This window comes from Lates calcarifer, unplaced genomic scaffold (genome assembly GCF_001640805.2).
Source record: "Lates calcarifer isolate ASB-BC8 unplaced genomic scaffold, TLL_Latcal_v3 _unitig_1690_quiver_535, whole genome shotgun sequence".
Taxonomy (NCBI): Eukaryota; Metazoa; Chordata; class Actinopteri; family Centropomidae; genus Lates; species Lates calcarifer.
The window spans coordinates 51,582-78,690 of record NW_026115692.1 but is presented as its reverse complement, the minus strand read 5'-3'; the positions used below and the strand labels follow the sequence as shown (position 1 = coordinate 78,690).

Sequence of the window (27,109 nt, the reverse complement as noted above, 5' to 3'; positions counted from 1 at the left end):
CTCCTCCAGGATAAGACGATGCTCTGTCACCTCCATAAGCCCAGGACGGTTCCTCTCAGCGGGGACAGGTCCTCCAGCGGCTCCCCCTCCTCCACTCCGGGGCCGACCCCCGACCCGGTGGCGGCGATGGCGGCGGTCTCCGACCCGTACGACTCAGAGCTGCGGTGCTTCGCCGTGTTCCGGCGGGTGTACGTGCAGCGGGACGAGGCGCGGCAGATCGCCGCCGTGGTGCAGCGCGGCGAGCGGCAGCACACCTTCCGGGTCGGCAGCCTGCTGTTCCGCGCCATCGGCAGGCTCCTCCCACAGCAGATGAAGGCCTTCCACAACCAGGCCTCCATCTTCCCCGTCGGTTACCACGCCAACCGCATCTACTGGAGCATGCGCCACAGCAACAGGTGAACTGGTCTGACTGCATCAGTGTCACAGGTTTCACTCAGGAACGTGTTGAACTGAACCAGCTCTGATCTCTGCTCCTGCAGACGCTGTAAATACATGTGCTACATCGAGGAGAAGGAGGCGGAGCCGCTGTTTAAGGTGAAGGTGGTGGAGAAAGGACACGACGACCTCATACTGACCGGACCAACGCCCAAAGGTAAACCTCACCAGGTGGAACGTCACCTGTAGAGACAGGAAGTGACTCAGAGATTCAGCAGCTGTGACGAGGTGACGAGGTAGCTGCTGAGAGTCAGGATCCTTTAGTTACAACGCTGTGTGTGTGTGTGTGTGTGTGTGTGTGTGTGTGTGTGTGTGTGTGTGTGTGTGCGCACGCAGCTGTGTGGGACCAGATACTGGAGCCCATCTCCCAGATCAGATCCTCCAGTGGGACTCTGAAGCTGTTCCCAGTTTACCTGAAAGGAGAAGACCTGTTTGGTCTGACCACGTCTGCAGTGACCCGGATCATCGAGTCTGTACGTTACACACTCACACACACTCACACATGCACACACACACGTTAAATCCAGACTCAGACTGACCCTGTGTGTGTGTGTGTGTGTGTGTGTGTGTGTGTGTGTGTGTGTGTGTGTGTGTGTGTAGTTGCCAGGTGTGGAGGCCTGTGACCGTTACACCTTCCGTTACGGCAGGAACCCTCTGATGGAGTGGCCTCTGGCCTTCAACCCGTCAGGCTCGGCCCGCTCTGAACCCAAAGCCTGCCAGGCCAAGAGGTAAACCTGATCAACTGATCGATCGATTGATTAGTCAAGAGAGTTTAACCAGAAACATCTCTATATCTCTCTACCAGACTCCATAGAGAAAAACAGGGATTTAACCAGGAGCTGCTGGAATACCACCGCCTCCATCTGTTAGTGTGTTTGTGTTACTGTGTGGTACTTTTACTTCAGTAAAGTATCTGATTACTTCTTCCACCACTGAAAGTCACACAGTAACACAAACACACTAACAGATGGAGGCGGTGGTATTCCAGCAGCTCCTGGTTAAATCCCTGTTTTTCTCTATGGAGTCTGGTTGCTGTGAGAGCAGCAGATGACGTGTCTCTGTATCTGCGGCAGGCCGTACCTGTTGACCAGCATCGCCCCCAGGTGTCAGGGCTCGGTGGGCTCCATCGTGGGCCTGGTCCCCGGCGTCATCTCTCTGTCTCCGGGCGAGTCCGTGGCCGGCGCTCACCAGGGACGCCACTCCAAGTCGTCCCAGTACCGACGCATGAAGGCCGAGTGGAAGAGCAACGTATACCTGGCCCGCTCCCGCATCCAGGTGAGACGCCCGCCAGCACAGGTAGAGCACACCACACCTGACTGACAGAGGAGGCACTGACTGACCGAGTGTGTGTGTGTGTGTGTGTGTGTGTGTGTGTGTGTGTGTGCAGGGTCTGGGTCTGTACGCCGCCAGAGACATCGAGAAATGCACCATGGTCATCGAGTACATCGGCACCATCATCAGGAGTGAGGTGGCCAATCGCAAGGAGAGGCTGTATGAGTCACAGGTAACACACACACACACACACACACACAGAGGATAATGGTTCCTACAGATGTGGATGATTCAGCATTGATGTAATCAATCAAACTGACTTCCTGTTAGCAACGTTAGCTGTTTTCACCCTGAGAAGCTAACAGCTAACAGCTAACAGTGGACGCAGCTCAGACACACAGCAGAACAGGAAACTCACGTTTCTCATCAGTGACACAGGAAACTGGAAGAAGTTTCGTCTAATGAAACTAATACAACCTGAACATTTCACTGATGCTGTGTGTGTGTGTGTGTGTGTGTGTGTGTGTGTGTGTGTGTGTGTGTGTGTGTGTGTAGAACCGTGGTGTGTACATGTTTCGGATCGACAACGACTTTGTGATCGACGCCACCATCACTGGAGGACCTGCCAGGTGAGACCGGCTCAGACTGGTTTTTAATACAGGTCGTCTTACTGGAGGGGGCGGGGCCCTGACCTCTGACCTCTGTCCTGACTGGCCCAGTAATGACTCTCTGTGATTGACAGGTACATCAACCACTCGTGTGCTCCCAACTGCATCACAGAGGTGGTGACTGTGGAGAAGGAGAACAAGATCATCATCAGCTCCTGCAGACGCATCCAGAGAGGAGAAGAGGTAGCACACTGACACCTATCAATCAGTCTATCAATCAATTAATCAGTCAATCAATCAGTCAGTCAGTCTGTAAATCCAGTCTCCACTGCTCATTTCATTTAGCTCTGAGCTCTTCTACAAAAGCCTTTCTTCTTAGAAAGTTAGTGAGAGTTTGAAAGAGCGTGAGTAGAAACACAACGAGGCTGTAAAGGTGGACTGGTGAGTAGATGGGTTTTCATGTTAACGTCCCCGACAACCTCTGTAGTCTCATTTAGACACTCGTTAGCAACCGCCTTTTTTAAGACACGTAAAAGCTTCAAACATCAGGAGTGGGGGATTTACTGACCCATTTTATGTCGGAGAATCAAACCTGAAAATGTCTGGAGCTTGTGTTAAAACCACAGACCTTATTTCAGACATTTAACCAGAAACACACTGACAACAGGAAGAGCTAACATGCTAACATGCTAACTGACTTCCTGGTTTCTGTATACAGGTAAACATTTTCCTCTGATTGATCTCGCTCTCTCTCTCTCTCAGCTGTGCTATGACTACAAGTTCGACCTGGAGGACGATCAACATAAGATCCCCTGTCACTGTGGAGCCGTCAACTGCCGCAAATGGATGAACTGAACACGCACACACACACACACACACACACACCGGCAGCTCTCTCTCTCTCTCTCTCGGTGCTGAAGCTGGATGTCGATCGCCCGCCTCTCTGTGGGCGGAGCTCGACTTCATATCAGAAGTGAATCTAATAATAATAATAAAACTGATCAATACAGGTTTGATCAGACAGATAATAATGATGATGGGGGGGCGGGGTTATATATCAGGGTGGGTGGGGTCACATGTGAGTGATTGGCAGGTGAGGGGGCGGGGCTAATGAAGAGGCTGGTCCTCTGTGTATATTGTGTGTAAAAATGAGCACAGATGTAAATGTGAGTTAAACGCCACTGAAATAACAGAACGTGTCGTCAAAGGGAGGTTTATTAACTCAACTTGCACTAAAATAAAAAAACACAAAACTCCACAAAAAAACAAATTTCCAGAGAAACTTGATTCCACGAGTCGCTTTCTTCCTCCTCCTCCTCCTCCTCCCTGCGTTTTGTTAATTTCCTGTAAGATAAGAGATTTTTTTCTTTTTGTATTTATTACTGAATGAAGCTATTTTCTAAATCCATGGTGAGTTCGAGGTCCGGAGTCGCAGCGTGTAAATATCTGTACCATAAATTAAAAAAAGGACAAAGATAAAAGTCTAGAGATCACTCCCACCGAGAGCTACCTTAACATCCTCATCCTCACCTTCATCACCTGCCGATCGGAGCGCTCCTCTGTCAGAGACTCACTCTTTCTGTTTCCTGTTTCCTGTTTCCTGTCCCGGTGCCGGAGACGCTGCGATCTGATTGGACAAAGACTGTGAACAGACTAAAAGCCTCCTGAGTGTCGGGCGGGCGTCACTGCGGCCTTCATCTGACTTTAGCTCTTTGTTTTGTTGTTGTTTTTGGCTGCAGACGTCTGTGTGCGTTTGTTTCTGTTGTTTTTTGTCGTTGTTGTCGTGGAGCTCCGAGTCCTGCTGCCGTGTACATATGAGCTTTTATCAGGACTCTGCTGACGTGTACAGGAAGACGACACAAAGCCTTGTTTTTGCTTTTTTTGTTTTTTATTATTGGACGTAAACAGTGTGATGATGATGATGATGATGATGATGTTTGTTTGTTTTTGGGAAAAATGTGGAATCTGATTTAGAATCATTTACAGAAAATAAAATATTTTACATCTTGAAGAAACAACACAGCTGCTGTTTGTGCATCATTACTGAGTGTGTGTGTGTGTGTGTGTGTGTGTGTGTGTGTGTGTGTGTGCGCCTCAGGTTGACCTCAGACGGTACAGTGTGTTGATAAGTAGAGATGCAGCCTGTGATCCAGTGTCACTGCTGAGAATTTGTTTTTTATGTTTCTCTCCTGCTGCTTCACATTTAAATACTTCAACTGGCTTTTATTGTGAAACAGCCACAGGAAATGCAACGTCCACACTGTCTTGTTCACAGAACACCTTTAGGAGGTGTGAAGTGTGGAGCAGCTCTGCCAGGTGGAGAAACAGTTCAGCTTCTTTCTGACAGTAATTTCCAGTTACACCATGGGGGGGCCTCAGTGAGTCAAAGGAATGATGACGTGGATATAAATAAATGCGGCCGTGCTGAGTCAGTTCCAACTGCAGAGCAGGAAGTGGGAAAGCGGAGAAGAGGTGAGTGTTAATCCAACATTATTTAGATTTTACGGTCAGATTCTCTGTGGACTGAATTTACTGACACGTTTCCCTCTCAGAGCAGAGAAGATGAATGATGTGGAGGAAGAGGAGGACAGAGCAGAGTCTCCAGGATCCATCTGTCTGTCTATGAAGAGTGACTGGTCCAAAGGTCTTCCTCCAAAGTTCAGTGATGAACCTGGACCCTCAGACACAAAGTAAGAGACCTGAGGCCTGTTCTACGAAGGGAGGTTAGTGGCAGGGTAACTTCAGGAGTAACTTGGTGACGTCAGGTGTAACTTCCTGATTTACCTGTGCTACGAAAGGTAGATAGGTGTTACCTGAGCTCTGCTGCCATGGTAATTTACGCTGCGTCTCTAAACTGCTCCGAGCAGTTTATGTTCGTGGTTAACTCGGAACAACCAATCAGCTGAGAGAGGCTGACTCTGTAGGACGGGGGTTCTCTAAAGACCGTCAGTCTTTTTATATATATATATATATATATATATATATATATATATAGGGGGGGGGTGTTAGAGTCTCTTTAAATTCCTCTAAACCCACAGAATTAACGTGCGCTCTTCATCTGAGAGATACGGTGCACGCCCCTTTAATCAACACGCACTAACTCTGATTAACACTGACTCAACTGACCCACATCTGAACCACCGTCGTACCGTTTAACACAGATCGAGGCAGTCAGGGTTTGTCAACCCCGACTTTACCTGAGAACCTGAGTTAAACCAGAGGAGGTTCAACTCTCTCTAGTTCAGAGCTCTGATCATTCTGCTGAATCTACCTGATGATTTTAGATTAGGTGAAATCCCTGCCACGGAAATAATTTGAGGATTGTCTCTCAACTCCTCAAAAAATCCAGTTTTTGGGCAAATGTCCAAAAATGATAAACCAGACAAACAGTGGTTCCTGATTCTTCTTTTAATAACAGGAATACATACACTTTATTCTCCAGCTTGTGATTTACAGTCTAATGTTACCTTACGAATCAGGTCCCAGTAAAACACTCCTACTGGTTATTAAATGTAGGGTCAAATGAAATTGTTCTTGGACCCTTAAGAGTAAAGTCCTGGTCCTGGTTTCTTGTAACAGGGAGTTTGAAATGTCTTTCTGATCCAGCTGTCTGTCTATGAAGAGTGACCTGTCCAAAGATGAACCTCCATTCTTCAGTAATGAACCTGGACCCTCAGACACAAAGTAAGGGATTGTTTAACCCTTTCTGTAGACAAGATGAAATTATTTTTTTTCTCTACTGTGCACCAACAGCCTATGCGCCTTCCCAGTGGAAGTGCCACATTAGTCAGTCAGTGTAGAAATCATCACTTCCTCGAGCAGATCATCAATCCATGACCTCCTGAGTACTGGTTATAGAACACCACTATGATATGATAAAGATTGTAGGGGTAAAGGTCCTTAGGTTTAAGATGGACAGGACCTTTTTTTTATTTTCAAGCTTAGATCAGACTTGATCAGACCCACTGCTGATGACAGATGTCTCACCCTGCAAAGCTCTACAACTGATCACAAAATTCTTGAACTGGATTGTGAATTTGATGGGGAACCAGTGTACAGAAATCAAGATGAGTCACTTAAGATGTTTCTTGCTCAGATAGTACAAACAGTAAATGCATATTTTATTGTAATGCTCTGAAAAGTTATAAAGAAGTGAAATGAGGAGACTCAATTTGCTCCAGCTTATACCGTGTTTATGTTGATTTGGATTTATTACTGATGATACAGTGTTAAAATTGCCACAGTGAAAGTTATCTATAGAGGTTAACTGGTGAAGTGTTGGCTGTATAAACAAACACTGTGGTGAGAAATAGAAAAGAAAATTCAGACTTGTCAGACCATGTACATAGCACTGGTGGTGTTTTCCTACCATCAATCAAATGCTTTAGTAAAAAATGAATGTGTTGATGTCTTCACAGAGAGAAGAAGAGGAGCAGTGGTGTTTGTGAGGAGGAGCAGCTGTCCTGCTGTTCTTTGTGTCAGGACGTCCTGAAGGATCCAGTCTCTACCAGCTGTGGACACTGGTTCTGCAGACAGTGCATCACCTCATACTGGGACCAGTCTGGTTCATCAGGAGACTCCTCCTGTCCCCAGTGTGGACAAAGATCCAGACCAGGACCTGGACTGCAGACAGCCAGTCAGACCAGCACTGTACAAAGTAAGACTGGGGATACGTCCATTTCTCTTTGTTACAATACCTGATAATTCTTGACTTACTGAATGGATATCTGTTGTCTTTGAGCAGATAGTGGTCTGCAGGAGGTTTTAGATGAACATCAGATCAGTCTGAGGAGGAGATGTGAACGTGTGACTGAAGGAACTGATGGAACAGGAAGTAGAACCCTCCTCAACAGGATCTACACTGAGCTCTACATCACAGAGGGACAGAGTGAAGAGGTTAATACCCAACATGAGGTGAGGCAGCTGGAGACAGCTTCCAAGAAGAAGACCCTCCATGACACTCCAATCAGGTACCAGGACATCTTTAAAGCCTTACCTGACCAACAGAGACACATCAGAGTGGTTCTGACCAACGGTGTCGCTGGTGTTGGAAAAACCTTCTCAGTGCAGAAGTTCACTCTGGACTGGGCAGAGGGCTTGGAAAACCAAGATGTCAGTCTGCTGGTTCTGCTTTCGTTCAGGGAGCTGAACCTGATCAGAGATGAGCAGTACAGTCTTCTCACGCTGCTCCATGTTTTCCATCCAACATTACAGAAGGTCACAGCAGAGAAGCTGGCTGTCTGTAAAGTTCTGTTCATCTTTGACGGCCTGGATGAAAGCAGACTTTCACTGGATTTCAACAACAGGAAGGTTGTGTCTGACGTCACACAGAAGTCATCAGTCAACGAGCTGCTGACAAACCTCATCCAGGGGAATCTGCTTCCCTCGGCTCTGGTCTGGATAACTTCCAGACCTGCAGCGGCCAATCAGATCCCTCCTTCATGTGTTGACAGGGTAACAGAAGTACGAGGCTTCACTGACCCACAGAAGGAGGAGTACTTCAGGAGGAGATCCAGTGATGAAGAGCTGTCCAACAGAACCATCTCACACATCAAGACCTCCAGGAGCCTCCACATCATGTGTGGAGTCCCAGTCTTCTGCTGGATCACTGCTACAGTTCTGGAGCACATGTTGACTACAGAGCAGAGAGGAGAGCTGCCCAAGACCATGACTGACCTGTTCTCACACTTCCTGCTGGTTCAGACAAAGAGGAAGAAGAACAAGTACCATGAGGGACATGAGACGAGTCCACAGGAGCTGACGGAGGCTGACAGGGAAGTTCTTCTGAAGCTGGGGAGGCTGGCGTTTGAACATCTGGAGAAAGGAAACATCATGTTCTACCAAGAAGACCTGGAGCAGTGTGGTCTTGATGTGACAGAGGCCTTGGTGTACTCAGGAGTTTGTACAGAGATCTTCAAAAGAGAGAGTGTGATCTTCCAGAAAACAGTCTACTGCTTTGTTCATCTGAGCGTTCAGGAGTTTCTGGCTGCAGTCTACATGTTCCACTGTTTCACCAACAGGAAGACACAGGTACTGAAGGACTTCCTGGGAGAAGACGGGGAACATGAAAACTTTGATTCAAGTATGGATGATGATGATGATTATGATGACGACGACGATGATGATTATGATGATGATGATGATGATGATGATGATGATGATGATGATGATGATGATGATTGCCCAGGTCCATCTCTGGATGTCTTCCTGAGGAGAGCCATGGAGAAATCCCTCAAAAGTAAAAATGGCCACCTGGACCTGTTTGCTCGCTTCCTTCATGGCCTCTTTCTGGAGTCCAACCAGAGTCTCTTAGGAGGTCTGCTGGGTCAGACAGAGAACAGTCCAGAAATCATCCAGAGAGCCATCAACAACCTGAAGGAGATGAACACTCACAGAATCTCTCCTGACAGAAGCATCAACATCTTCCACTGTCTGATGGAGATGAACGACCACTCAGTTCATCAGGAGATCCAAGAGTTCCTGAAGTCAGAGAACAGATCAGAGCAGAGACTCTCTGAGATCCAGTGCTCAGCTCTGGCCTACATGCTGCAGATGTCAGAGGAGGTTCTGGATGAGTTGGACCTGGAGAAGTACAACACATCAGTGGAGGGACGACAGAGACTGATCCCAGCTGTGAGGAACTGCAGGAAGGCTCGGTGAGTGCATTGTTATACAATATTGTGGAGTTGCTTTCACAAAATCATAGTTTGGTGGTGGTGTCCCGGTATCTGCCTGATCAGCCAGCAGGCAATGTATGAGGGGGCTTCAAAAAGTTTGTGGAAAAAGTACATAGTTAAAAATCATATACAGGGATTTTGATCTCAATGCACCCGTACGTTCTCATACTAAGGTGTCATAACATGTTCTAACATGAACCCTTAAATGCATGTTGCAATGCAAAAATAAACATCATAACTTAAACTGTTTTTTTTTTTCGACTGTCCTTTTTGAACTTTTTGAAGCCCCCCTCGTATTTACCAGGGAAAAGGAACCAGGTTGCAGACCTCCTCTAGAACTCTAGTTACCTTTGTTACCTCAGGGCACATTCATATAGAGCAGGTCTAGGCCATACTCTTTATAATAGTATAATAAATACATTTTACAGTATGTACAATGACTATTCAACTGTTCAGCCATGGATTTTGTATTAAATTTGTGACTACAGATTTTCTAGCTGTGGACTCTCAGAGACTCACTGTGAACTCCTGGCCTCGGCTCTGAAGTCCAACCCCTCCCATCTGAGAGAACTGGATCTAAGCAGAAATTATCTGCAGCATTTAGGAATGAAGTTGCTGTCTGCTGGATTAAAGAGTCCACATTGTGGACTGGAGACTCTGAGGTCAGTATACCATCTGTCTTTCATCAGGAATGACTTTAATTTGTTATTTTATGTGGATACTGGTGGCTGGGAATGCTTTTGTGTGTAAAACTCTTGTTTTGGTATTTATCCTTTAATTATAGGCTTGATAAATGTGAACTGTCAGAGAGCTGCTGTGTCCTTCTGGCCTTAGCGCTTAAGTCCAACCCCTACCATCTGAAAGAACTGGATCTCAGTCACAACTCTCTGCAGGACGCTGGAGTAAAACGGTTGTCTGCTGAACTGGAGAGTTCAGATTCCTGTCTGGAAACTTTGAGGTTAGAGAGTTACTGGATTCTGTGATGAGATGAATATTATATGGATGCAATGGTGGCTAAGAACATGTATCATATACAAAAAAAATCAGTCACTAAATTAATCCTGTGACAATTATTGTTAATGCAAACACTAGTCTGTTGTCATTCATATAATTATTTATATATTTATATATCTTTTTTATGCCCATTTTCAATTTGAATTTCAATTTCAATTTCAATTTCAATTTTTTACATGAAGCAATGTCCACTGAACCTTAGAACTAAAAATCAATTAAAATTTGCACTACATTTGGATGGAAACAGAACTTGTATCATTTTAAACCTTTTATCACTTTATTGACAATTTTAACCAGTTTCCTGTGCAGAGAGGTTTGAGATAGTAACTGCATACTTTTCAAAATTCAGGTTGAGGTGCTGTAGCATGACAGAGATCAGCTGTTCTTCTCTGGTCTCAGCTCTGAAGTCCAACCCTTCCCATCTGAGAGAACTGGACCTGAGAGACAACAACCTGAAGGATTCAGGAGTGAAGGAGCTGTGTGGTTTTCTGCAGAGTCCAGACTGTAGACTGGAGACTCTGAGGTCAGACAGAACCTTTTCATTTATATTGTATTGATGAAAATTTTCAGATTAATATTATGGTGACATTTATGGTATAGATATGGACTTCCTAATGATAAAAATAGCAATAACTGATAACCTACTCAAACTATACTGATGTCATAATTATGAACACTGCGCTTCCACAAGACATAGCAATGCTGAATTTCCCATTTAAAACCTGAAAAGATGTAACTGGACTATGAATAGCTGTTACTGTGCATGTTGTGTTTTTTTTCTCAGGTTGAGTCTCTGCAGGTTGTCAGAGATCAGCTGTTCTTCTCTGGTCTCAGCTCTGAAGTCCAACCCCTCCCATCTGAGAGAACTGGACCTGAGTAAAAACAAGCTGCAGGATTCAGGAGTGAAGGAGCTGTGTGGTTTTCTGCAGAGTCCAGACTGTAGACTGGAGACTCTCAGGTATAGGATCTCTTTTTCCCTCTCTGTGGAACTTTGCCTAAACATTAACAGAGGTTGGTAAAAAATCTTTCCCTTTCTGTAGGCTGTCTTGTTGTCTGGTCACACATGAAGGCTGTTCTTCTCTGGTCTCAGCTCTGAAGTCCAACCCCTCCCATCTGAGAGAACTTCAGCTGAATGGAAACAACCTGAAGGATTCAGGAGTGGAGGAGCTGTGTGGCTTTCTGCAGAGTCCAGACTGTAGACTGGAGACTCTGGGGTCAGACAAGACTTTATGTATAGTCTAATCTCAATATTAATGGTTAAACCCATTGATTATGATGTGTCCTATGGCACTATACTGAAATGACAAGTCATAATAAGAATTTATTAATTCTCATTCATATAATTCAAATGGACATTAGGATGGGAAATGGGTATTAATAAAATATATATACCAAAGTAGACATAATTAATAATAATAATAATAATAATAATAATAGTAATTGTATAAACATCAGACGCTATAGTGTAATAAACATCATCATCAACATCAGTGAATACGTACATTACTATAATGGATTTAGTGGCTTAGGCTTGTTGAATTGATAAACCAAAGCCTGATCTGAGTTTGCTTATTTCAGACTGCGCACAATATCTGTACAGTGCTGATATATTAATGATGTACACCACCATCACTACGGATTGTTTTCTTTATTCAGATTGAGTCGCTGCAGGTTGTCAGAGATCAGCTGTTCTTCTCTGGTCTCAGCTCTGAAGTCCAACCCCTCCCATCTGAGAGACCTGGACCTGAATCTGAACCACCTGCAGGATTCAGCAGTGAAGGAGCTGTTAGATCTTGTGAAGAGTCCAGACTGGAGACTGGAGATTCTGAGGTCAGTAGTTGGAGTCAGTCCATGCTGCTTTCATTGTTGTGCATAATACACAAGTATTGTTATCCAATATTGATTAATGCAGCTTTAATTTTACTTGATATGACATTTGAAATTTGATCAAGAATACATTTGGTCTTGGTGAGAGATGCAGACATTGTATCGGACCATTTCAGTCAAAAGGGAGGTGAGCCAAAAGACAAAGCTCTCGATTTACTGTCCGATCTACCTTCCAACCCTCACCTGTGGTCATGAACTGTGGGTAGTGACCAGGCTGCCTAAAATGAAAACTAAATCTGACACTGACCCTACATGCCAAAGTATGCAAGTAAGTTGCAGCTACTTTGATGCACATGTTTCAGCTCTAAATGGCATTATTTACAATAACAACCACAGCACCTTCCACATTCATCTCTCTCTTTGGCCTCTCTCCCAAAAACATTCCCCTCTAACTCTCAGAAAGATGCTCTGGTCCTTGTCGCGCAAGAATTCATATATTAATTATGACAAAATGTCTAATAGGAGAAAATGATGGATTTATGATATTTCAGATCCATAATATTTCAGATTATGGATCTGAAAAGTCAAAGCCTGGCTTCACTGTTGCCTTAGTGTTAATATGCTTTCTTCTCAGCATTGTTCTTTTCTTCCAAGTATAAAATGGCTGTGGTTTCTATTCAGTTTCATTTTAGCACATAGAAGGGATTATACCAATCTGAATGAACGATGAGTCCAAATAGAAAAGGTTCTGTACTCTCTGTCAACCCTTCATCTGTGTGAAGGATGAATTGAAAGTTATCTGCTACATCTTCTCCTGCTGCTGTTTGATTATCAGGCATTGGAAATTTAACGTCACACCACCTGTACTGTCTGAGCAGGTCTCTGTGGATAAATGGAGCTCAGCCTCCACTAACTCTCTGTTGTCCTGTGTAGGGTGTAGATGGATGAGACTCTTCAGAAACACATGGATGCAGCAGCGACAGGTTCATTCTCCCTCACAGTGACAAACCAGGAGGAAGGGGTCCTGATCCCTCACTGGCCTCCCACTCCAACAACACAGTGTTTCTCCATTGAGTGATCCCAGGCTGCTGGGATAATGTGTAGATAATTGTCAAAACTGTTTACTGCATGTTTTCAATAGATGTTTGTCCATTGTTGAGAAGAAAAGTTTTGCTGAAAGAATATGCTTCAAGGCTTGTACTGAATCAGGAACAAGAGGTTTTATGTATTTTCTATATTTGGAACCTTCTGCAAAAAAGGTTTTACACAATAAGTAGAGTGGTACTCTGTAGAACACACACCTCTGCCAAGTGAGATTTTCCAACAATAATCATGTCTGTTGGTGTGCCTATCTATGTAACGTACATGGTTACTGATTATAACAGTTAATTCATATTTTCATTATTTATTTATCTATCTGTCTGTGTTTTACTTTTTGTTTAATATGTAATATAACTGGTTTAAAATAGCTCTCACTTACCCACTGCTTTTGTTATGTGAAGTAGCTGCTGTAACACTATCGATCGATCTACCACATATCATAAGAATTTAACACACACTGACACTGAAGGCATGCATTAAAAAGAAAAAACCATAAAAGAGGAATAAGAAGTAACTGAGACTGTGGAGAAGTTCATTTTAGATTTAGGATATTGGACAGGCATTCACTCTGAATCCGCTTTCACAATTTCATCTCATGTAGCACACCTGTTTTGATTGCTAATGTGTAATTAATTTATTTTAAATCAATATTTGAATTGAAGTCCCTTGCAGTTTTTTCAGTAGCTTTCATGTCATGTGACCCAGTGACTCCAAACCAATGACACACTGGACAAACAAGCTTTTTTCAATAAAAAATAAATAAAAGCTGCCCTAAGGTGAGGTAAGGTAAGGTTCCGAGGTGAAGTAGAGAGCTGCGGGAATGAGTCCTAAAACCCGGAAATAAATTAACCTTTTTGGCGCTTCCTTGTAAAATCACGAGTGGTGTATTAACGTATTTTATGTTGTAGATTAAAACATGACGATGTCTTGAGCTTGTCTTAAAACCAAACATATTTATTTCAGGCATCTGAACAAAACCCCATTCAAAAAACCTTCAGGACGAGAGAGCCAGAAGTGCTAAAATGCTAACTTACTTCCAGGTTTCAGGACTGTACCTGTACCACTGGAGAACCGGCTCCCGGCTCCGCCTGATGACGTGTGACGTTTTGACGCCGCAGCAAACACTTCCGAGCTGGAAAGCGGGAAAAAAGAAAAGTGTTGAAGACGTGAAGGTTCTCCGAAGAAGCTGGTGAGTTGTTTCCATGTTACTTCCGACACTTTTCACGTTTAACTGTCCGGGTTTTGAGCGCGTGGAGAGGCGGGAAGAGCGAGCAGAGGAGCACAGTGAGGACAGGCGGCTCAGAGATCCAGGTATAGTGGTTAGCAACAGAAACCGTCGATGGGGGCGTTCGGTTTCATTATGACTGTCTGTTGTTGTGACCGTTGATACAGCGAAGTAAAGAAACACTCTCACACATACTGCCTACTAAATGAGCGTTTGTAGGTGGCCGATCACACTGAAGCTTCTACCATTATCCCAGAATGCATTTCACTCCACCGTCGGTAACAGCAACAACTGGCGGCGATTTAAAGCAAAGATTTTTCACGTTTATTGATCGTTTTTCTGCCGCCGTTATCCTGGTACCGAGGCTTCAGTTATGCCTCTCAGCCACCTGCTGTCACTCACAGCAGGAGACGACAGAGGCGATCGGCTCGTCGTCTGCGGTTTATTATCCAGATGTACATCAATCATCAGCCGCCTTTGGGGTTACCTGAGCGCAGTACAGGTGCCGGAAGCGGCCAAAACAGATGTGTGAGTGAAATAGTGAAACTGAGTGAAAATAGTTTATATACAAACGGTTATTGTTTCAAACACAGTATAATGAAAGAGTCTGCTTTTGTTGTAGGCGACGACCACGACCGTTGATTTAAATTCCACTGTAAAATTCCCCATTCTGATAGTTTTAATTGAAGGCTGTTTACCATAACCGTATCATAACCGTCTATCATATAGTATTTGCTGTCGGCTGAATGGTCGGATATTAAAAGCAGAGAAGTAGTGGTTTAGTGTCTTTGGACTCAAATCATTCTTTATAGTTTAGGTTTCCTATCTCTTTAATGTGGTAGAAATTATGTCTTCGTATTAACATGGTAATTGTGTGTGTGTGTCCCAGGTCTGTCCCTCAGACTGACTGATGATGAGTGATGTAAAGGAAAAGGAGGACAGAGCAGAGTCTCCAGGATCCAGCTGTCTGTCTATGAAGAGTGACTGGTCCAAAGGACTTCCTCCAAAGTTCAGTGATGAACCTGGACCCTCAGACACAAAGTAAGAGACTGTTTCTACTTAATCCAGAACAGACTGGATGTGAGTAGGGTTGGGGTCTCAAAGGTATTTTATCCAGTATTAAATCTTTTCAAGTTTTATTATGTTCAGCATTTACAAGATAAAAATAAGATCAGACCTACTTTGTGTCTCTGTGGTAAAGAGTAAGTGGACTGAATTTATATGGTACTTTTCATGAGATTCTGCTCAGGACCACAGAGTCTTAGTGTTTGCAAAAAATACAGCCTTTGTTAAATTTGCTTTGCTTGTTCATTCAAAGCAGGTTAATTTCTAGACATTTCTGGGGCTTTACAAGACTTTTTTGAGTCTAATCGGATTTAAGTATTTCCTCTTTTTTGTTTTCATGTAGACTACACAATCACTAAATCCATTGGCATGAGTTTCAGTGAAAACATCACATTTTCCACACAGTCAGAGAAAGGAATGAAAATGAAATCTTACAACACCATGGAGTGTCTCTCCTGCCAGGCTGCTGATAGAGCTATCAGTCACCTTCATCACACTTAGTAGTTCGGTCATTTTAACATAACATTTAGTTGTGAAGTCAACTCAATAAATTACACACATTGTTCACTTTACTGTCATTAGATCACATGCAGGTAACAACAGACTGTTACAGAACAAGGTTGCACCTGCATGATTAAAGTAGGACCCTAAGTTTTGTGGCAGCTCTCTGCTATCTAATTGGTCGGTTTTTCGGTAAAGTATGTGCTGCCATGATCCATGAGAGGTTTTTCATTTAAAAAGAAATGTCTTCACAGAGAGAGGAAGAGGAGGAGTGGTGTTTGTGTGGAGGAGCAGCTGTCCTGCTGTTCTTTGTGTCAGGACGTCCTGAAGGATCCAGTCTCTACCAGCTGTGGACACTGGTTCTGCAGACAGTGCATCACCTCATACTGGGACCAGTCTGGCTCATCAGGAGACTCCTCCTGTCCCCAGTGTGGAAAAAGACCCAGACCAGGACCTGGACTGCAGACAGCCAGTCAGACCAGCACTGTACAAAGTAAGACTGGGGATACGTCCATTTCTCTTTGTTACAATACCTAATAATTCTTGACTTACTGAATGGATATCTGTTGTCTTTGAGCAGATAGTGGTCTGCAGGAGGTTTTAGATGAACATAAGATCAGTCTGAGGAGGAGATGTGAACGTGTGACTGAAGGAACTGATGGAACAGGAAGTAGAACCCTCCTCAACAGGATCTACACTGAGCTCTACATCACAGAGGGACAGAGTGAAGAGGTTAATACCCAACATGAGATGAGGCAGCTGGAGACAGCTTCCAAGAAGAAGACCCTCCATGACACTCCAATCAGGTTCCAGGACATCTTTAAAGCCTTACCTGACCAACAGAGACACATCAGAGTGGTTCTGACCAACGGCGTCGCTGGTGTTGGAAAAACCTTCTCAGTGCAGAAGTTTACTCTGGACTGGGCAGAGGGCTCAGAAAACCAAGATGTCAGTCTGCTGGTTCTGCTTTCGTTCAGGGAGCTGAACCTGATCAGAGATGAGCAGTACAGTCTTCTCACGCTGCTCCATGTTTTCCATCCAACATTACAGAAGGTCACAGCAGAGAAGCTGGCTGTCTGTAAAGTTCTGTTCATCTTTGACGGCCTGGATGAAAGCAGACTTTCACTGGATTTCAACAACAGGAAGGTTGTGTCTGACGTCACACAGAAGTCATCAGTCAACGAGCTGCTGACAAACCTCATCCAGGGGAATCTGCTTCCCTCGGCTCTGGTCTGGATAACTTCCAGACCTGCAGCGGCCAATCAGATCCCTCCTTCATGTGTTGACAGGGTAACAGAAGTACGAGGCTTCACTGACCCACAGAAGGAGGAGTACTTCAGGAGGAGATCCAGTGATGAAGAGCTGTCCAACAGAACCATCTCACACATCAAGACCTCCAGGAGCCTCCACATCATGTGTGGAGTCCCAGTCTTCTGCTGGATCACTGCTACAGTTCTGGAGCACATGTTGACTACAGAGCAGAGAGGAGAGCTGCCCAAGACCATGACTGACCTGTTCTCACACTTCCTGCTGGTTCAGACAAAGAGGAAGAAGAACAAGTACCATGAGGGACATGAGACGAGTCCACAGGAGCTGACGGAGGCTGACAGGGAAGTTCTTCTGAAGCTGGGGAGGCTGGCGTTTGAACAACTGGAGAAAGGAAACATCATGTTCTACCAAGAAGACCTGGAGCAGTGTGGTCTTGATGTGACAGAGGCCTTGGTGTACTCAGGAGTTTGTACAGAGATCTTCAAAAGAGAGAGTGTGATCTTCCAGAAAACAGTCTACTGCTTTGTTCATCTGAGCGTTCAGGAGTTTCTGGCTGCAGTCTACATGTTCCACTGTTTCACCAACAGGAACACACAGGTACTGAAGGACTTCCTGGAAGATAGCGATTCTGATGATTCATTCATTGAAGATGACATGGACACTGACCATTACTCATCCATAAATAATTTCCTGAGGAGAGTCATGGAAAAATCTCTTCAAAGTAAAAATGGCCACCTGGACCTGTTTGTTTGCTTCCTTCATGGCCTCTCTCTGGAGTCCAACCAGAGACTCTTAGGAGGTCTGCTGGGTCAGACAGAGAACAGTCCAAAAATCATCCAGAGAGTCATCAACAACCTGAAGAGGATGGACACATATGACATCTCTCCTGACAGAAGCATCAACATCTTCCACTGTCTGATGGAGATGAACGATCACTCAGTTCATCAGGAGATCCAAGAGTTCCTGAAGTCAGAGAACAGATCAGAGCAGAGACTCTCTGGGATCCAGTGCTCAGCTCTGGCCTACATGCTGCAGATGTCAGAGGAGGTTCTGGATGAGTTGGACCTGAAGAAGTACAGAGCATCAACAAAGGGAAAACAACGATTGATTCCAGCAGTGAGAAACTGCAGAAAAGCTCAGTAAGTGCTGATGTAGTCTTGTGGGGCCAGAGAGTTTGTGTAGTTAATATTGTTTCTGTGTTATGTAAATAAGTTAAATTTAAATTTCATTTCTGTTCCAGAATATTGTGCAGTTTAGCATCTAGGATTTTTCAGATCTGCCAAAGGTTTCTTATGATTCACTGATCATTGCATATTTTATCTGTATTCATAGACTTTCTGGCTGTGAACTGTCAGTCATACACTGTAACACCATAGCTGCAGCTTTGAAGTCAAACCCCTCCCACCTCAGACAACTTGACCTGAGTGACAATTATCTGGAGAATCTAGGAGTGGAGGTGGTCTCTGCTGGACTGGAGAGTCCACACTGTAGACTGGAGACTCTAAGGTCAGTTCACTTAGTGTTTTATTTCATACTGTCTTGATTTTGTGTTTTTTACCTGAGCAGCAGGGTTTCTCTCATACATGTCTGATGCCATATTTACCTTGCAATTACAGACTTGATAACTGCGAATTGACACCGTCCAGCTGTTCTTCTCTGGCCTCAGCTCTGAAGTCCAACCCCTCCCATCTGAGAGACCTGGACCTGAGTCACAACAAGCTGAAGGATTCAGGAGTGAAGGAGCTGTGTGGTTTTCTGCAGAGTCCAGACTGTAGACTGGAGACTCTGAGGTAGAAATTTAATATTATGTTTTAATGCTAGCAGAACTACTAATTCAAGCCTGTTTGGTTACAAATTAAAGGGGCCTCGGATTGAACCTGTGAAATTTGGCGCAGATTGGACAAAGTATTTTTGAGTTACATGAGCTTCCTGATTCATGGCCAGACATCGAAATTTGAGGTCACAACCTTTGACAACAACAAAAACCGAATTTTGTCCACCTGGGACAAACTAAGCCTAATGGCAAGGGGTTTTTGAAAAATTTTGGGGCACGCTATTGAGCCATTTTGCTACTCCCATGAACAAGACGCATGTAAGTGTGTTCAGGGCGGGACTCTTATCAAATACGTCAAGTTTGGGCCAAATTGGACATTTAATACCTAAGTTACCACTCCATGGAGAAGCATCATATCCTCCACACTGCTACAGACCTCACAGTTTTCACAGTAAGACATCATGAAGGTCTAAAGGCTTTCCTGACCACACTTGATGGTGAAAGTTGAGGTGCTGTAACAGCCACACCCTTCAACGATGACTCGGGCTTTTGATAACTTTTAATCACAAAGAGTATACTGACCGAGTTTGAGGTTGATATGAGAAAGTCACTAGGAGGAGAATGTTCAAATACTATGTCCCCAAATGGCGTAAAATGAATGAAATTTGCATATTAAGATGAAAATGTATAAACAATGGATGTGATAAGTGCAAAGTTAGCACAACCCATAGAACCACAATAGCCACATTAATGGGAGGCACTCCAGGTTGAGGTAAACCAGTTATCTTTTTATTTGTCCTTTATTCAGGTTGAGTCGCTGCAGTTTGTCAGAGATCAGCTGTTCTTCTCTGGTCTCAGCTCTGAAGTCCAACCCCTCCCATCTGAGAGACCTGGACCTGAGTCACAACAAGCTGAAGGATTCAGGAGTGAAGGATCTGTGTGGTTTTCTACAGAGTCCAGACTGTAGACTGGAGACTCTGAGGTAGGGGATCTGTTTGCTGTTTTGATACTCTATACAGAGCTCACTGTTCAATACACTCAAGATACATCTAAAGATATATTTAATGAAGAAAGAATGAAAACAGATATTAGAGTTCTTATTTTTTTCCTTCTTAATGTAAACTGCAGAAATAAAATCCTGATGAGAGAGGAATCCACTCTCCAGACACTGTTTCAGTGTCAAGATGAAGATGATCTGTTCACCAGAGTTATTTCGTACAGCGCAGTGTGATCACTCAGAAATGTAATAGATTATTTCAGGACACAACGCTCACTTCATCAGTCACATCACGATACAGTTACATCCCTACCACCTTACTTGCACATATAAATATGCAATGCTGTTTTCAACTCACGTCCTTCTCTTGTGCAGGTTGTCAAAGTGCTCTGTCACACATGAAAGGTGTGTTTGTCTGGCCTCAGTTCTGAAGTCTGGATCCTCCCATCTGAGAGAACTGGACCTGAGCAGAAACAAGTTGAAAGATTTAGGAGTGAGGAAGCTGTGTTTTGGACTGAATAGTACCAACTGCAGACTGGAGACTCTTGGGTTAGTCCATTGTCATCTCTCTCTTATCGATGGTCTGTCTTCAAAAAAACAAAGGCTTAAAATGATTTCTAGCACGCTGATGATGTAATACATTTCATCTTTTTTTATCTGTATTCTGTGCAGGCTTCGAGGCTGTGGGCTGTCAGAGATCAGCTGTTCTTCTCTGGTCTCAGCTCTGAAGTCCAACCCCTCCCATCTGAGAGAACTGGACCTGAGTGAAAACTGGGACCTGAAGGATTCAGGAGTGAAGGAGCTGTGTGGTTTTCTGCAGAGTCCAGACTGTAGACTGGAGACTCTGAGGTGTGTTGAAGTCAGTCCATGCTGATGAGCCCATTTATTGGTCTTTATTTAAATAGTTTTTTGGTATTTATTCAGAGGGGATAAGTTCTCCAAGCAGAATCCTCATCGCTGCTCAGTTTCTCTGAGAGCTCGCTCAAAGAGCAGAGCTAATCAGTTAGTGTGTCTGAAACATATTGGTGTATACATGTCTAGCTTCTCTGCTGGTGGAGCCCCCGTCAGACTGACTGGAGTCCAGAAGATGAGTGATTGTGTGGAGGAAGAGGACAGAGCAGAGTCTCCAGGATCCAGCTGTCTGTCTATGAAGATAAATGCTGAACCTGGACACTCAGAGTAAGAGATGGTTTTCTCTGACCTCAACTGTTGACAGGAAGAAAAATGAATGTGAATGTGACCTGTGCAAAGGGGTCGCAGAAAAGTTCAGTTCATTCCTAACACACTGTGAATAGTTATGATATAGTTATAATTCAGGTCTCCATCAAAAGAAAGTTGAGGGGATCCACTTTGAAAATATCCAGGTGATCCCTATAGATCCCAATAGTCAAAATTAAAGTTCAAATTAAAACCACCAAATGCTCAAGATTAAAAAGGTCAACAAATGATCTAATCAACCATTTGGTTTAAACAAAAAGATGAACCAGATACTCACAGGTCTAAAATCAAAAGCTGTTTAGGTGCAGCCTGATGAGCTTTCATTACATTACTACTGTAACAAAACACACAGAATAATTATTCTATGTGAAGTCAGGGAAAGCTGTATATATATGTAAAGATTCCATATTACACCTATTTTATTGTGTCACTTAACCATTTCAGACCATTGCAGACCCACCTGTGTTCATTCAGGTCAGTGTGAACTGAACTGTGGATTTATGGAGGAAGAAAAAAAACAGGAATACTAGAAAGACAGACCTTTTGCATCTCCTGAATGCTAAGTTGATTTCAAAGGAGAACATTGTTTTATTATACATATGGTTGTGTGTATTATGCTGATATCTGATGTGTAAATATTAGTATTTGGGAGGTGTATTTGAACATACAGAGTGCAGCACCATATCTTACTCTGAGAAGTAAGTCTTGTACTGTTTGTTGATGCTGCTGAATAGTTTTGAAAATCCAGGTAGATAGAGCCAGTGTAAATGAAGGGAGGGCTACTACGTCAAACAGAGTGATCATTGTAACTCTTCATAAGATGGTTAACTCTGTTTTATTCCTTCAGGCTGGATGACGGAGAGAAAGGAACTACATCTGACAGACACAAAGAACGTGAGTATAGATAGCACCCATTTCTAGATGCATGGTGCAAGTGCGATTTTACATAAAAATGTGGAGAATGTGATTCCACTTGACATATATGTTATGTAGACATTTGTGTTTTAATGAATCCTTACATGTTACTTCTGATGTTTTTTGTTACCTCAGCTACAGCTACAAACGCTTCCAGCTTCCAGACTGTAACTGGACAGTGTACAACACATTGTGCTGTTATCCCCATCCACATCTGATGATTCAGTTCAGGTGGTTTGTTAGCAGACCTCGAAACAAGAGCTCACATAGAAATGATAAAGACGCACTGAATGGGAGCTTGAAAATTCCAGTTGACCTGATCCTAACCAGTAGATAACAAGTGTTGCTGTTGAAGGTTTCTCTCTGTGTCTCAAGGTCTTCTCACACTGGCAGCGTGTTTTTGTTCCGTGCGATTAAGTCATACATCAGTTTATGTTTTTGAATGTTGTTGTTGTCGAGTACTTTCACACAGAACGTGAACATAACAGGGCCAAACAGGGATGTAATTTCTTTCAGAGGGAGGTCGATGTTTCTGAGCTTTCTCACTGTGAATAAAAGCATCACAGTCACAGACTGTCAGAGGCAAGACAATGATGAAGGCGTGAGCCAAAACACGTTGGTTTGACAAGAAAGTTGTCTTTACACTACACGTGTGGCTGGAGTTTGGGCCTTTTTATCCCACTGGATGCATCACAGCAGCTCCATTTACCACAGTACATCAAATTAGGACAAGAAACATCTTAACATTACAGTCACACAAATGTGTGTAGGTCCCTTCACTCCACATTTAGATTCAGAATTGACTGGTGCATGAAAGAGCGCTTCTAACCGTCTGACCTCGTGGAACCCTCTCTGCAGCTTGTGCTTACTTTTCACGACATGGTTTGGGTCCGTCTGCCTTCTTTTCCCCCTGAGATAACTCTGTTCATCCACCAGATTCGTCCACATCAAACACAAACCAGGACATGCCTGAGAGCAGAGAGGATGAGCTGTGTCCTGAGAGGTTGAAGCAGCAGCAGCAGGCTCTGACTGGTCCAAAGGTAAGGTGTCTACAGATGTCAGTTTTTCAGTTTTTCATTGATTCTTGTTTAGTGGATATCTGGTTAGGTGGAGTGGTGATCATCCTGCAAACACATTATCTCCCACCTTTAAAAACAGGTGCTGCTGTCTAACATAGGCCTGCAGGCGTGTACAGAAACATTTCACTGTGAAAATTAAAGGGGAGGGATATTTAAGTGAACAGGAAAGAGAGTGTGTAGAAAGAAAGTGAAGGAGTGAGGATCTGTCACCAGGACGTCCAGTTTCTTTCTGTGCTGTGTAACTAATTTTTGCTTTTTCCAATGTTAGGAGCTCATTCCTGAAGTCTGGACTGAGTCTGGAAACACTTCATACAGGTAACTTTGTCATAACCTGTTCAACCTTATCCACTTTTTTTTCAGTGCTTGATCTTTAATTCAGAGTTCAGCTCTGTTCAGTACTTTTCAAAGACTAAATGATCAGAGTCAGAAACTCCTCTCTGATGTTTCACTCAGGGTTGCATTAAGAGTTTTTTTGGTCAGGAAAAAGGCTTGATGGTATTAGTGTTGTAAAGGGGCAGACACTGAACCCTGCTGCTTTGATTTCTAATAAAACTGCACAAATCATCGCTGCACTTCAGGACGGAGTCATGATTTCAGTGGGAACGTTTGAAATTCATGTGACAAAAATGTGAAGATGCTGTGATTTTTTTGCTGAGGTTTGTACCAAACAAGCATGTTTCATCTGGAGGATGTGACCTATACAATAATATGTAGTATGTATTTTGCTCCTCATGGCTGAGGATGCAGTTGTCTTGTTAGATTAACTGAAATGTGTTGGCTGTGCTGAAAGAGTAATATTTAATACACAGAGTTTAAGAGCTTAACTCAGGGGATGACCGTCTGTGTCCTGCAGGTTCAGGTGTCCTGGTCCAGGTGGGTTCCAGTGTTCTTCGACTAGACTGGTGTTTGTTGTGGATCAGGAGGCGGAGCTTCTCTACAGGACCGTCCCATGGGACGAGAGTCTCCTCCAATCAGCTGGGAAGACACCTGCAGGACCATTGTTTAACATCCAGTGTCCTGAGGCTGCTGTGTGTGAGCTGCACCTCCCACACTGTGAAACACAGGATGGTGAGTAAGAGACTGAGGAGTTAGAGAGGAACCTCTGTGTTCCTGTTACTGCCCCCTGTAGGCTGCAGAGTTCCCTACAGCTGGTCACAGTGATGATGAATCACTGTGATACAGGATGAAATGATCAGTACCACTGTAATGAAGCTGTGCTCAGTGCAACACGTTTGACTGTGTTTCCACAGCTGTGATCCATGAGGACCTGCTGTCTGTCGTCCACATCACTGATGATGGACTGAGCTTCCTCAAACCGCTGCAGATCACAGACACTCATGTGATCGTCAGAGTCCCTCATCTCTCCTCCTTCGGCCTGGTCTGGGCTGTGGAGCTCTTAGGGAGGATATGGAACTACAGGAAACCAGTTAGCAGCAAAGTGTTGTTGTTCCTTCGACCACCAAACCCAAAAACACAGAGACAAAACCTCAATGTGTTTCTCCTGCCGAGGAACGTCCCCCTGGACGAGGTGAGGACTGATCTTACATTACAGCTTACACAGAAAAATCTGAATTCATCTCCAAGCTTTAAAAACCTTTCACACCTTGTATGTTTTTGGCCATATTGCCCAACTGTAAAGACACTTTCTAAATTACCTAATTATGTACTATAAAACAGAAAATAACTATTTTGAAAATTGGTGAATTTAATTGAATTTGCTGTAATTATTTCAGTAGAAGATGTTGGTTATTCTCTGGTTGCAGTGGCTCAGTTATGAGGATTTGCTGCCTTTGCTTGGACTACCAGCCTGATGATGGGCATGTTTCAGTATCTTCTAAATCTATCTATCTAAAAGAATCAGCAGATTAATAATATAAATAATAGGTGCCCTCCTTTGGTGCACCCGGGATGCCACCAGGGGTGGGGGTGTATGTCTGTTTATTACCCATGGTTAAAAGTTCAAAACAAACATCAAAGTAGCTAAACCAATGATTCAGATGTTCTCATGTCTTTTAAGGTGAAGGCAAAACATCGAAATTCTGAGCACATCATGACTCCGTCCTACTGCCGCCTCATCACAGGTCAGAGGTACTCTGTTCAGTGTGGGAAGGCTCAGAAGGTTCAGCCTGAGGTGACTTTTTCAAATAACAGGTTTTCTAATACGCTTACCTTTAAACACTGTTCAGATTCTGACTCTGGTGCTTCTGGTTTTCAGAGAGCAGAGTTTGACCTGGATCTGGGACCAGATTATCTCCCAACGTTTGAGATCCGTCTGCCGATAAACACAGAGGAAGCCACTGTGACAGTCCGAGACCAAAAAGATAAAGACGTCTGGAAGCATGACGTTGACCTGTCGGGTAAAGTCTTCATCCACCTGATCACAGAACAGAACAGAAGAACAGAGTGACTGTTACTGATGGATCCATGGTGCCTTTATTCTTATTCCACCTCAGATCACCTTCAGTCTCACACAACACTGGAATATTTATTACATATTCTCCAGTGGACATTTTGACCAGTGATTTTCTCATCTGATGGAGAACTACATGTGATGCTGGTTAATGTAAATACAATATTTCAGACTCATCAGCAGTGAATGTGTGTTGAGTTGAGCCTCTGACTGATCTCTGAACTCAACAGACTCTGTTCACAGCTGTGCTGCCTCTAAAATTCACAGTCTGTAGAAACATGACTGCAGGTTACTGAACAGGTCTTTTTCTCTGCTTGTCCCTCAGATTCTCTTCAAAGTAAAGAAAATCAACCGGAGCCTCGGAGTCTCTCACCAGAGAAAAGGTTGTTCTCAGTTCGGTCACAGTTTGTTGATGCAGTGTCTGACCCTGTTCTGAACAAGATGCTGGATCAGCTGTTGCAGCAGGACATTATAAATGATGAAGAAAAGGATTCTGTCGCCACAAAAACCAAGGCTGACAAGGCTCGAACTTTGATCGATATGGTGCGAAAAAAAGGAGCACGAGCCAGTTCAGATGTGATTAAACTCATCCGTAAGTTGGATGTCCACCTCTCTGAAAAGCTACACTTGAGCTGAAGTAATTGTAATACCTGTAAAACCAGTGCTTAGTGTGTAGCAAGCAGAGTGTACATGTGCAGGTGCCTGTTTCATTTGAAATACTCTAAACAGTCATGAAATCAACATTTATTGTTGTTAAAAAGTAAAAACACAGTTCAAAAGCCCTTGACAGAGAAACCCCCCCACTTTTTTTTCAATCTCCTCTTTTTTGTAGTTTTGTAGCTCCAGAAGATATTTTCTCATAACATAACATTTTTTGTGCTAATAAAATTCTGCTTGATACTTGTGGGGTCTCTTTTAGTCTCAGCGTGGCCTTTAATTTCAGTGTTTTAATTTCAGTGTAGGTTTCCAAACAGATAATTGAATCTGGTCTGATACCAGAAGAATTTCTCTCCCTGCCCATGAATAGTTGGTTTATTGTGCTCTGTCTGAATCCACTATGGCACATCAGTGGAAGGAAACCTGTGTTGCCATCAACTGACAAGAATCCTGGCAAAGACAGAGCTCCACATGCCCACTGTCAAAACTTTTTATTCAAGAAACTGAAAGACTGAAGGACTTACTCCCTGCACTGAGCTGTGTTCTGTGTCCCATCTATCCCATCCTGTCTCCTGCTTAAAACATAGCTATACAAGATGTGTTTAGTTTTCCTGGTCTGACATCAAACAGCATGACAAGACAGCTTTTCTCCTTCTTTCTTCTTTCTGTTTACCTCCACTTGTTTCAGTTGACAACAGTATTTTTTCCTCACGGTTATACTCTCAGTATCTTCATCATCATGGATCCTCAAATTCACTTTAATGACGTGTACTGCAGCCAGCCACCAGGGGGCGACAGAGCCGCCGGAGCTGTCATGGCGGCCATCTTTAAACACAGTCGTTGGAAACACCAGAGAAGAAGAAAGTTAACGTTTCCTGCTCAGTGTGTGAACAGAGTCCGGCCTCAGGTGTGTGTCTGTGGTTCACCTGGTTCAAAAAGAACCAGACTGATGGAGTCTGAGGAGTCGCTCCCCGCCGCTACGGTTAGCACTGATGCTAACATGATGCTAACGTTACACCTGCTGAGCCTAGCACACCTGGGGGGGGGGGATCCCAGGACTCTGAT

General features: G+C 43.8%; 3 protein-coding genes across 52 annotated transcripts in view; all 3 read left to right on the top strand.

Annotated features, from left to right (window-relative positions):
- The window catches only part of LOC108890120 (histone-lysine N-methyltransferase 2C), a 40,278-nt gene extending 35,943 nt beyond the window's left edge, over positions 1-4,335 (top strand). The window contains 9 exon segments of the mRNA XM_051067407.1: positions 10-395; positions 480-592; positions 772-908; positions 1,036-1,163; positions 1,509-1,710; positions 1,823-1,939; positions 2,263-2,336; positions 2,450-2,558; positions 3,078-4,335. Of these exon segments, the coding sequence (XP_050923364.1) occupies positions 10-395; positions 480-592; positions 772-908; positions 1,036-1,163; positions 1,509-1,710; positions 1,823-1,939; positions 2,263-2,336; positions 2,450-2,558; positions 3,078-3,170 (1,359 nt within the window). The 3' untranslated portion in view covers positions 3,171-4,335.
- A 376-nt stretch (positions 4,336-4,711) lies between these two features.
- Positions 4,712-27,109, top strand: part of LOC108890123 (NACHT, LRR and PYD domains-containing protein 12) — a 70,352-nt gene continuing 47,954 nt past the window's right edge. For 14 of the 50 annotated variants that reach the window (XM_051067439.1, XM_051067417.1, XM_051067436.1 and 11 more), the window contains exons 1-11: positions 4,717-4,787; positions 4,868-5,005; positions 5,922-5,999; positions 6,734-6,972; positions 7,057-8,971; positions 9,481-9,654; positions 9,777-9,950; positions 10,356-10,529; positions 19,577-19,750; positions 20,141-20,314; positions 20,438-20,614. In XM_051067439.1, coding sequence (XP_050923396.1) covers positions 4,878-5,005; positions 5,922-5,999; positions 6,734-6,972; positions 7,057-8,971; positions 9,481-9,654; positions 9,777-9,950; positions 10,356-10,529; positions 19,577-19,750; positions 20,141-20,314; positions 20,438-20,614 — 3,407 coding nt within the window. In that variant the 5' untranslated portion in view covers positions 4,717-4,787; positions 4,868-4,877. Of the gene's footprint in view, positions 4,788-4,867; positions 5,006-5,921; positions 6,000-6,733; positions 6,973-7,056; positions 8,972-9,480; positions 9,655-9,776; positions 9,951-10,355; positions 10,530-16,302; positions 18,134-18,326; positions 18,501-18,610; positions 18,785-19,576; positions 19,751-20,140; positions 20,315-20,437; positions 20,615-27,109 lie in introns of all 50 variants that reach the window. The other 36 variants (XM_051067423.1, XM_051067424.1, XM_051067442.1 and 33 more) reach the window with 11 other exon arrangements.
- Positions 20,671-26,568, top strand: LOC108890114 (NACHT, LRR and PYD domains-containing protein 1b allele 2). Its single transcript, XM_018686901.2, has 9 exons — positions 20,671-20,944; positions 21,831-21,877; positions 22,835-22,938; positions 23,246-23,292; positions 23,831-24,045; positions 24,228-24,505; positions 24,995-25,108; positions 25,193-25,334; positions 25,713-26,568. The coding sequence occupies exons 1-9, from the start codon at positions 20,799-20,801 to the stop codon at positions 26,021-26,023; spliced, it is 1,404 nt and encodes a 467-aa protein (XP_018542417.2). The 5' UTR covers positions 20,671-20,798; the 3' UTR covers positions 26,024-26,568.

Bases quoted from the DNA above. Each gene is read 5' to 3' on its own strand.
- LOC108890114 (XM_018686901.2), top strand. From the start codon at position 20,799: ATGTCTAGCTTCTCTGCTGGTGGAGCCCCCGTCAGACTGACTGGAGTC. The intron at 23,293-23,830 runs GTAACTTTGTCA...TGTGTCCTGCAG, and splicing joins TCTGGAAACACTTCATACAG to GTTCAGGTGTCCTGGTCCAG. The intron at 25,109-25,192 runs GTGACTTTTTCA...TCTGGTTTTCAG, and splicing joins CTCAGAAGGTTCAGCCTGAG to AGAGCAGAGTTTGACCTGGA.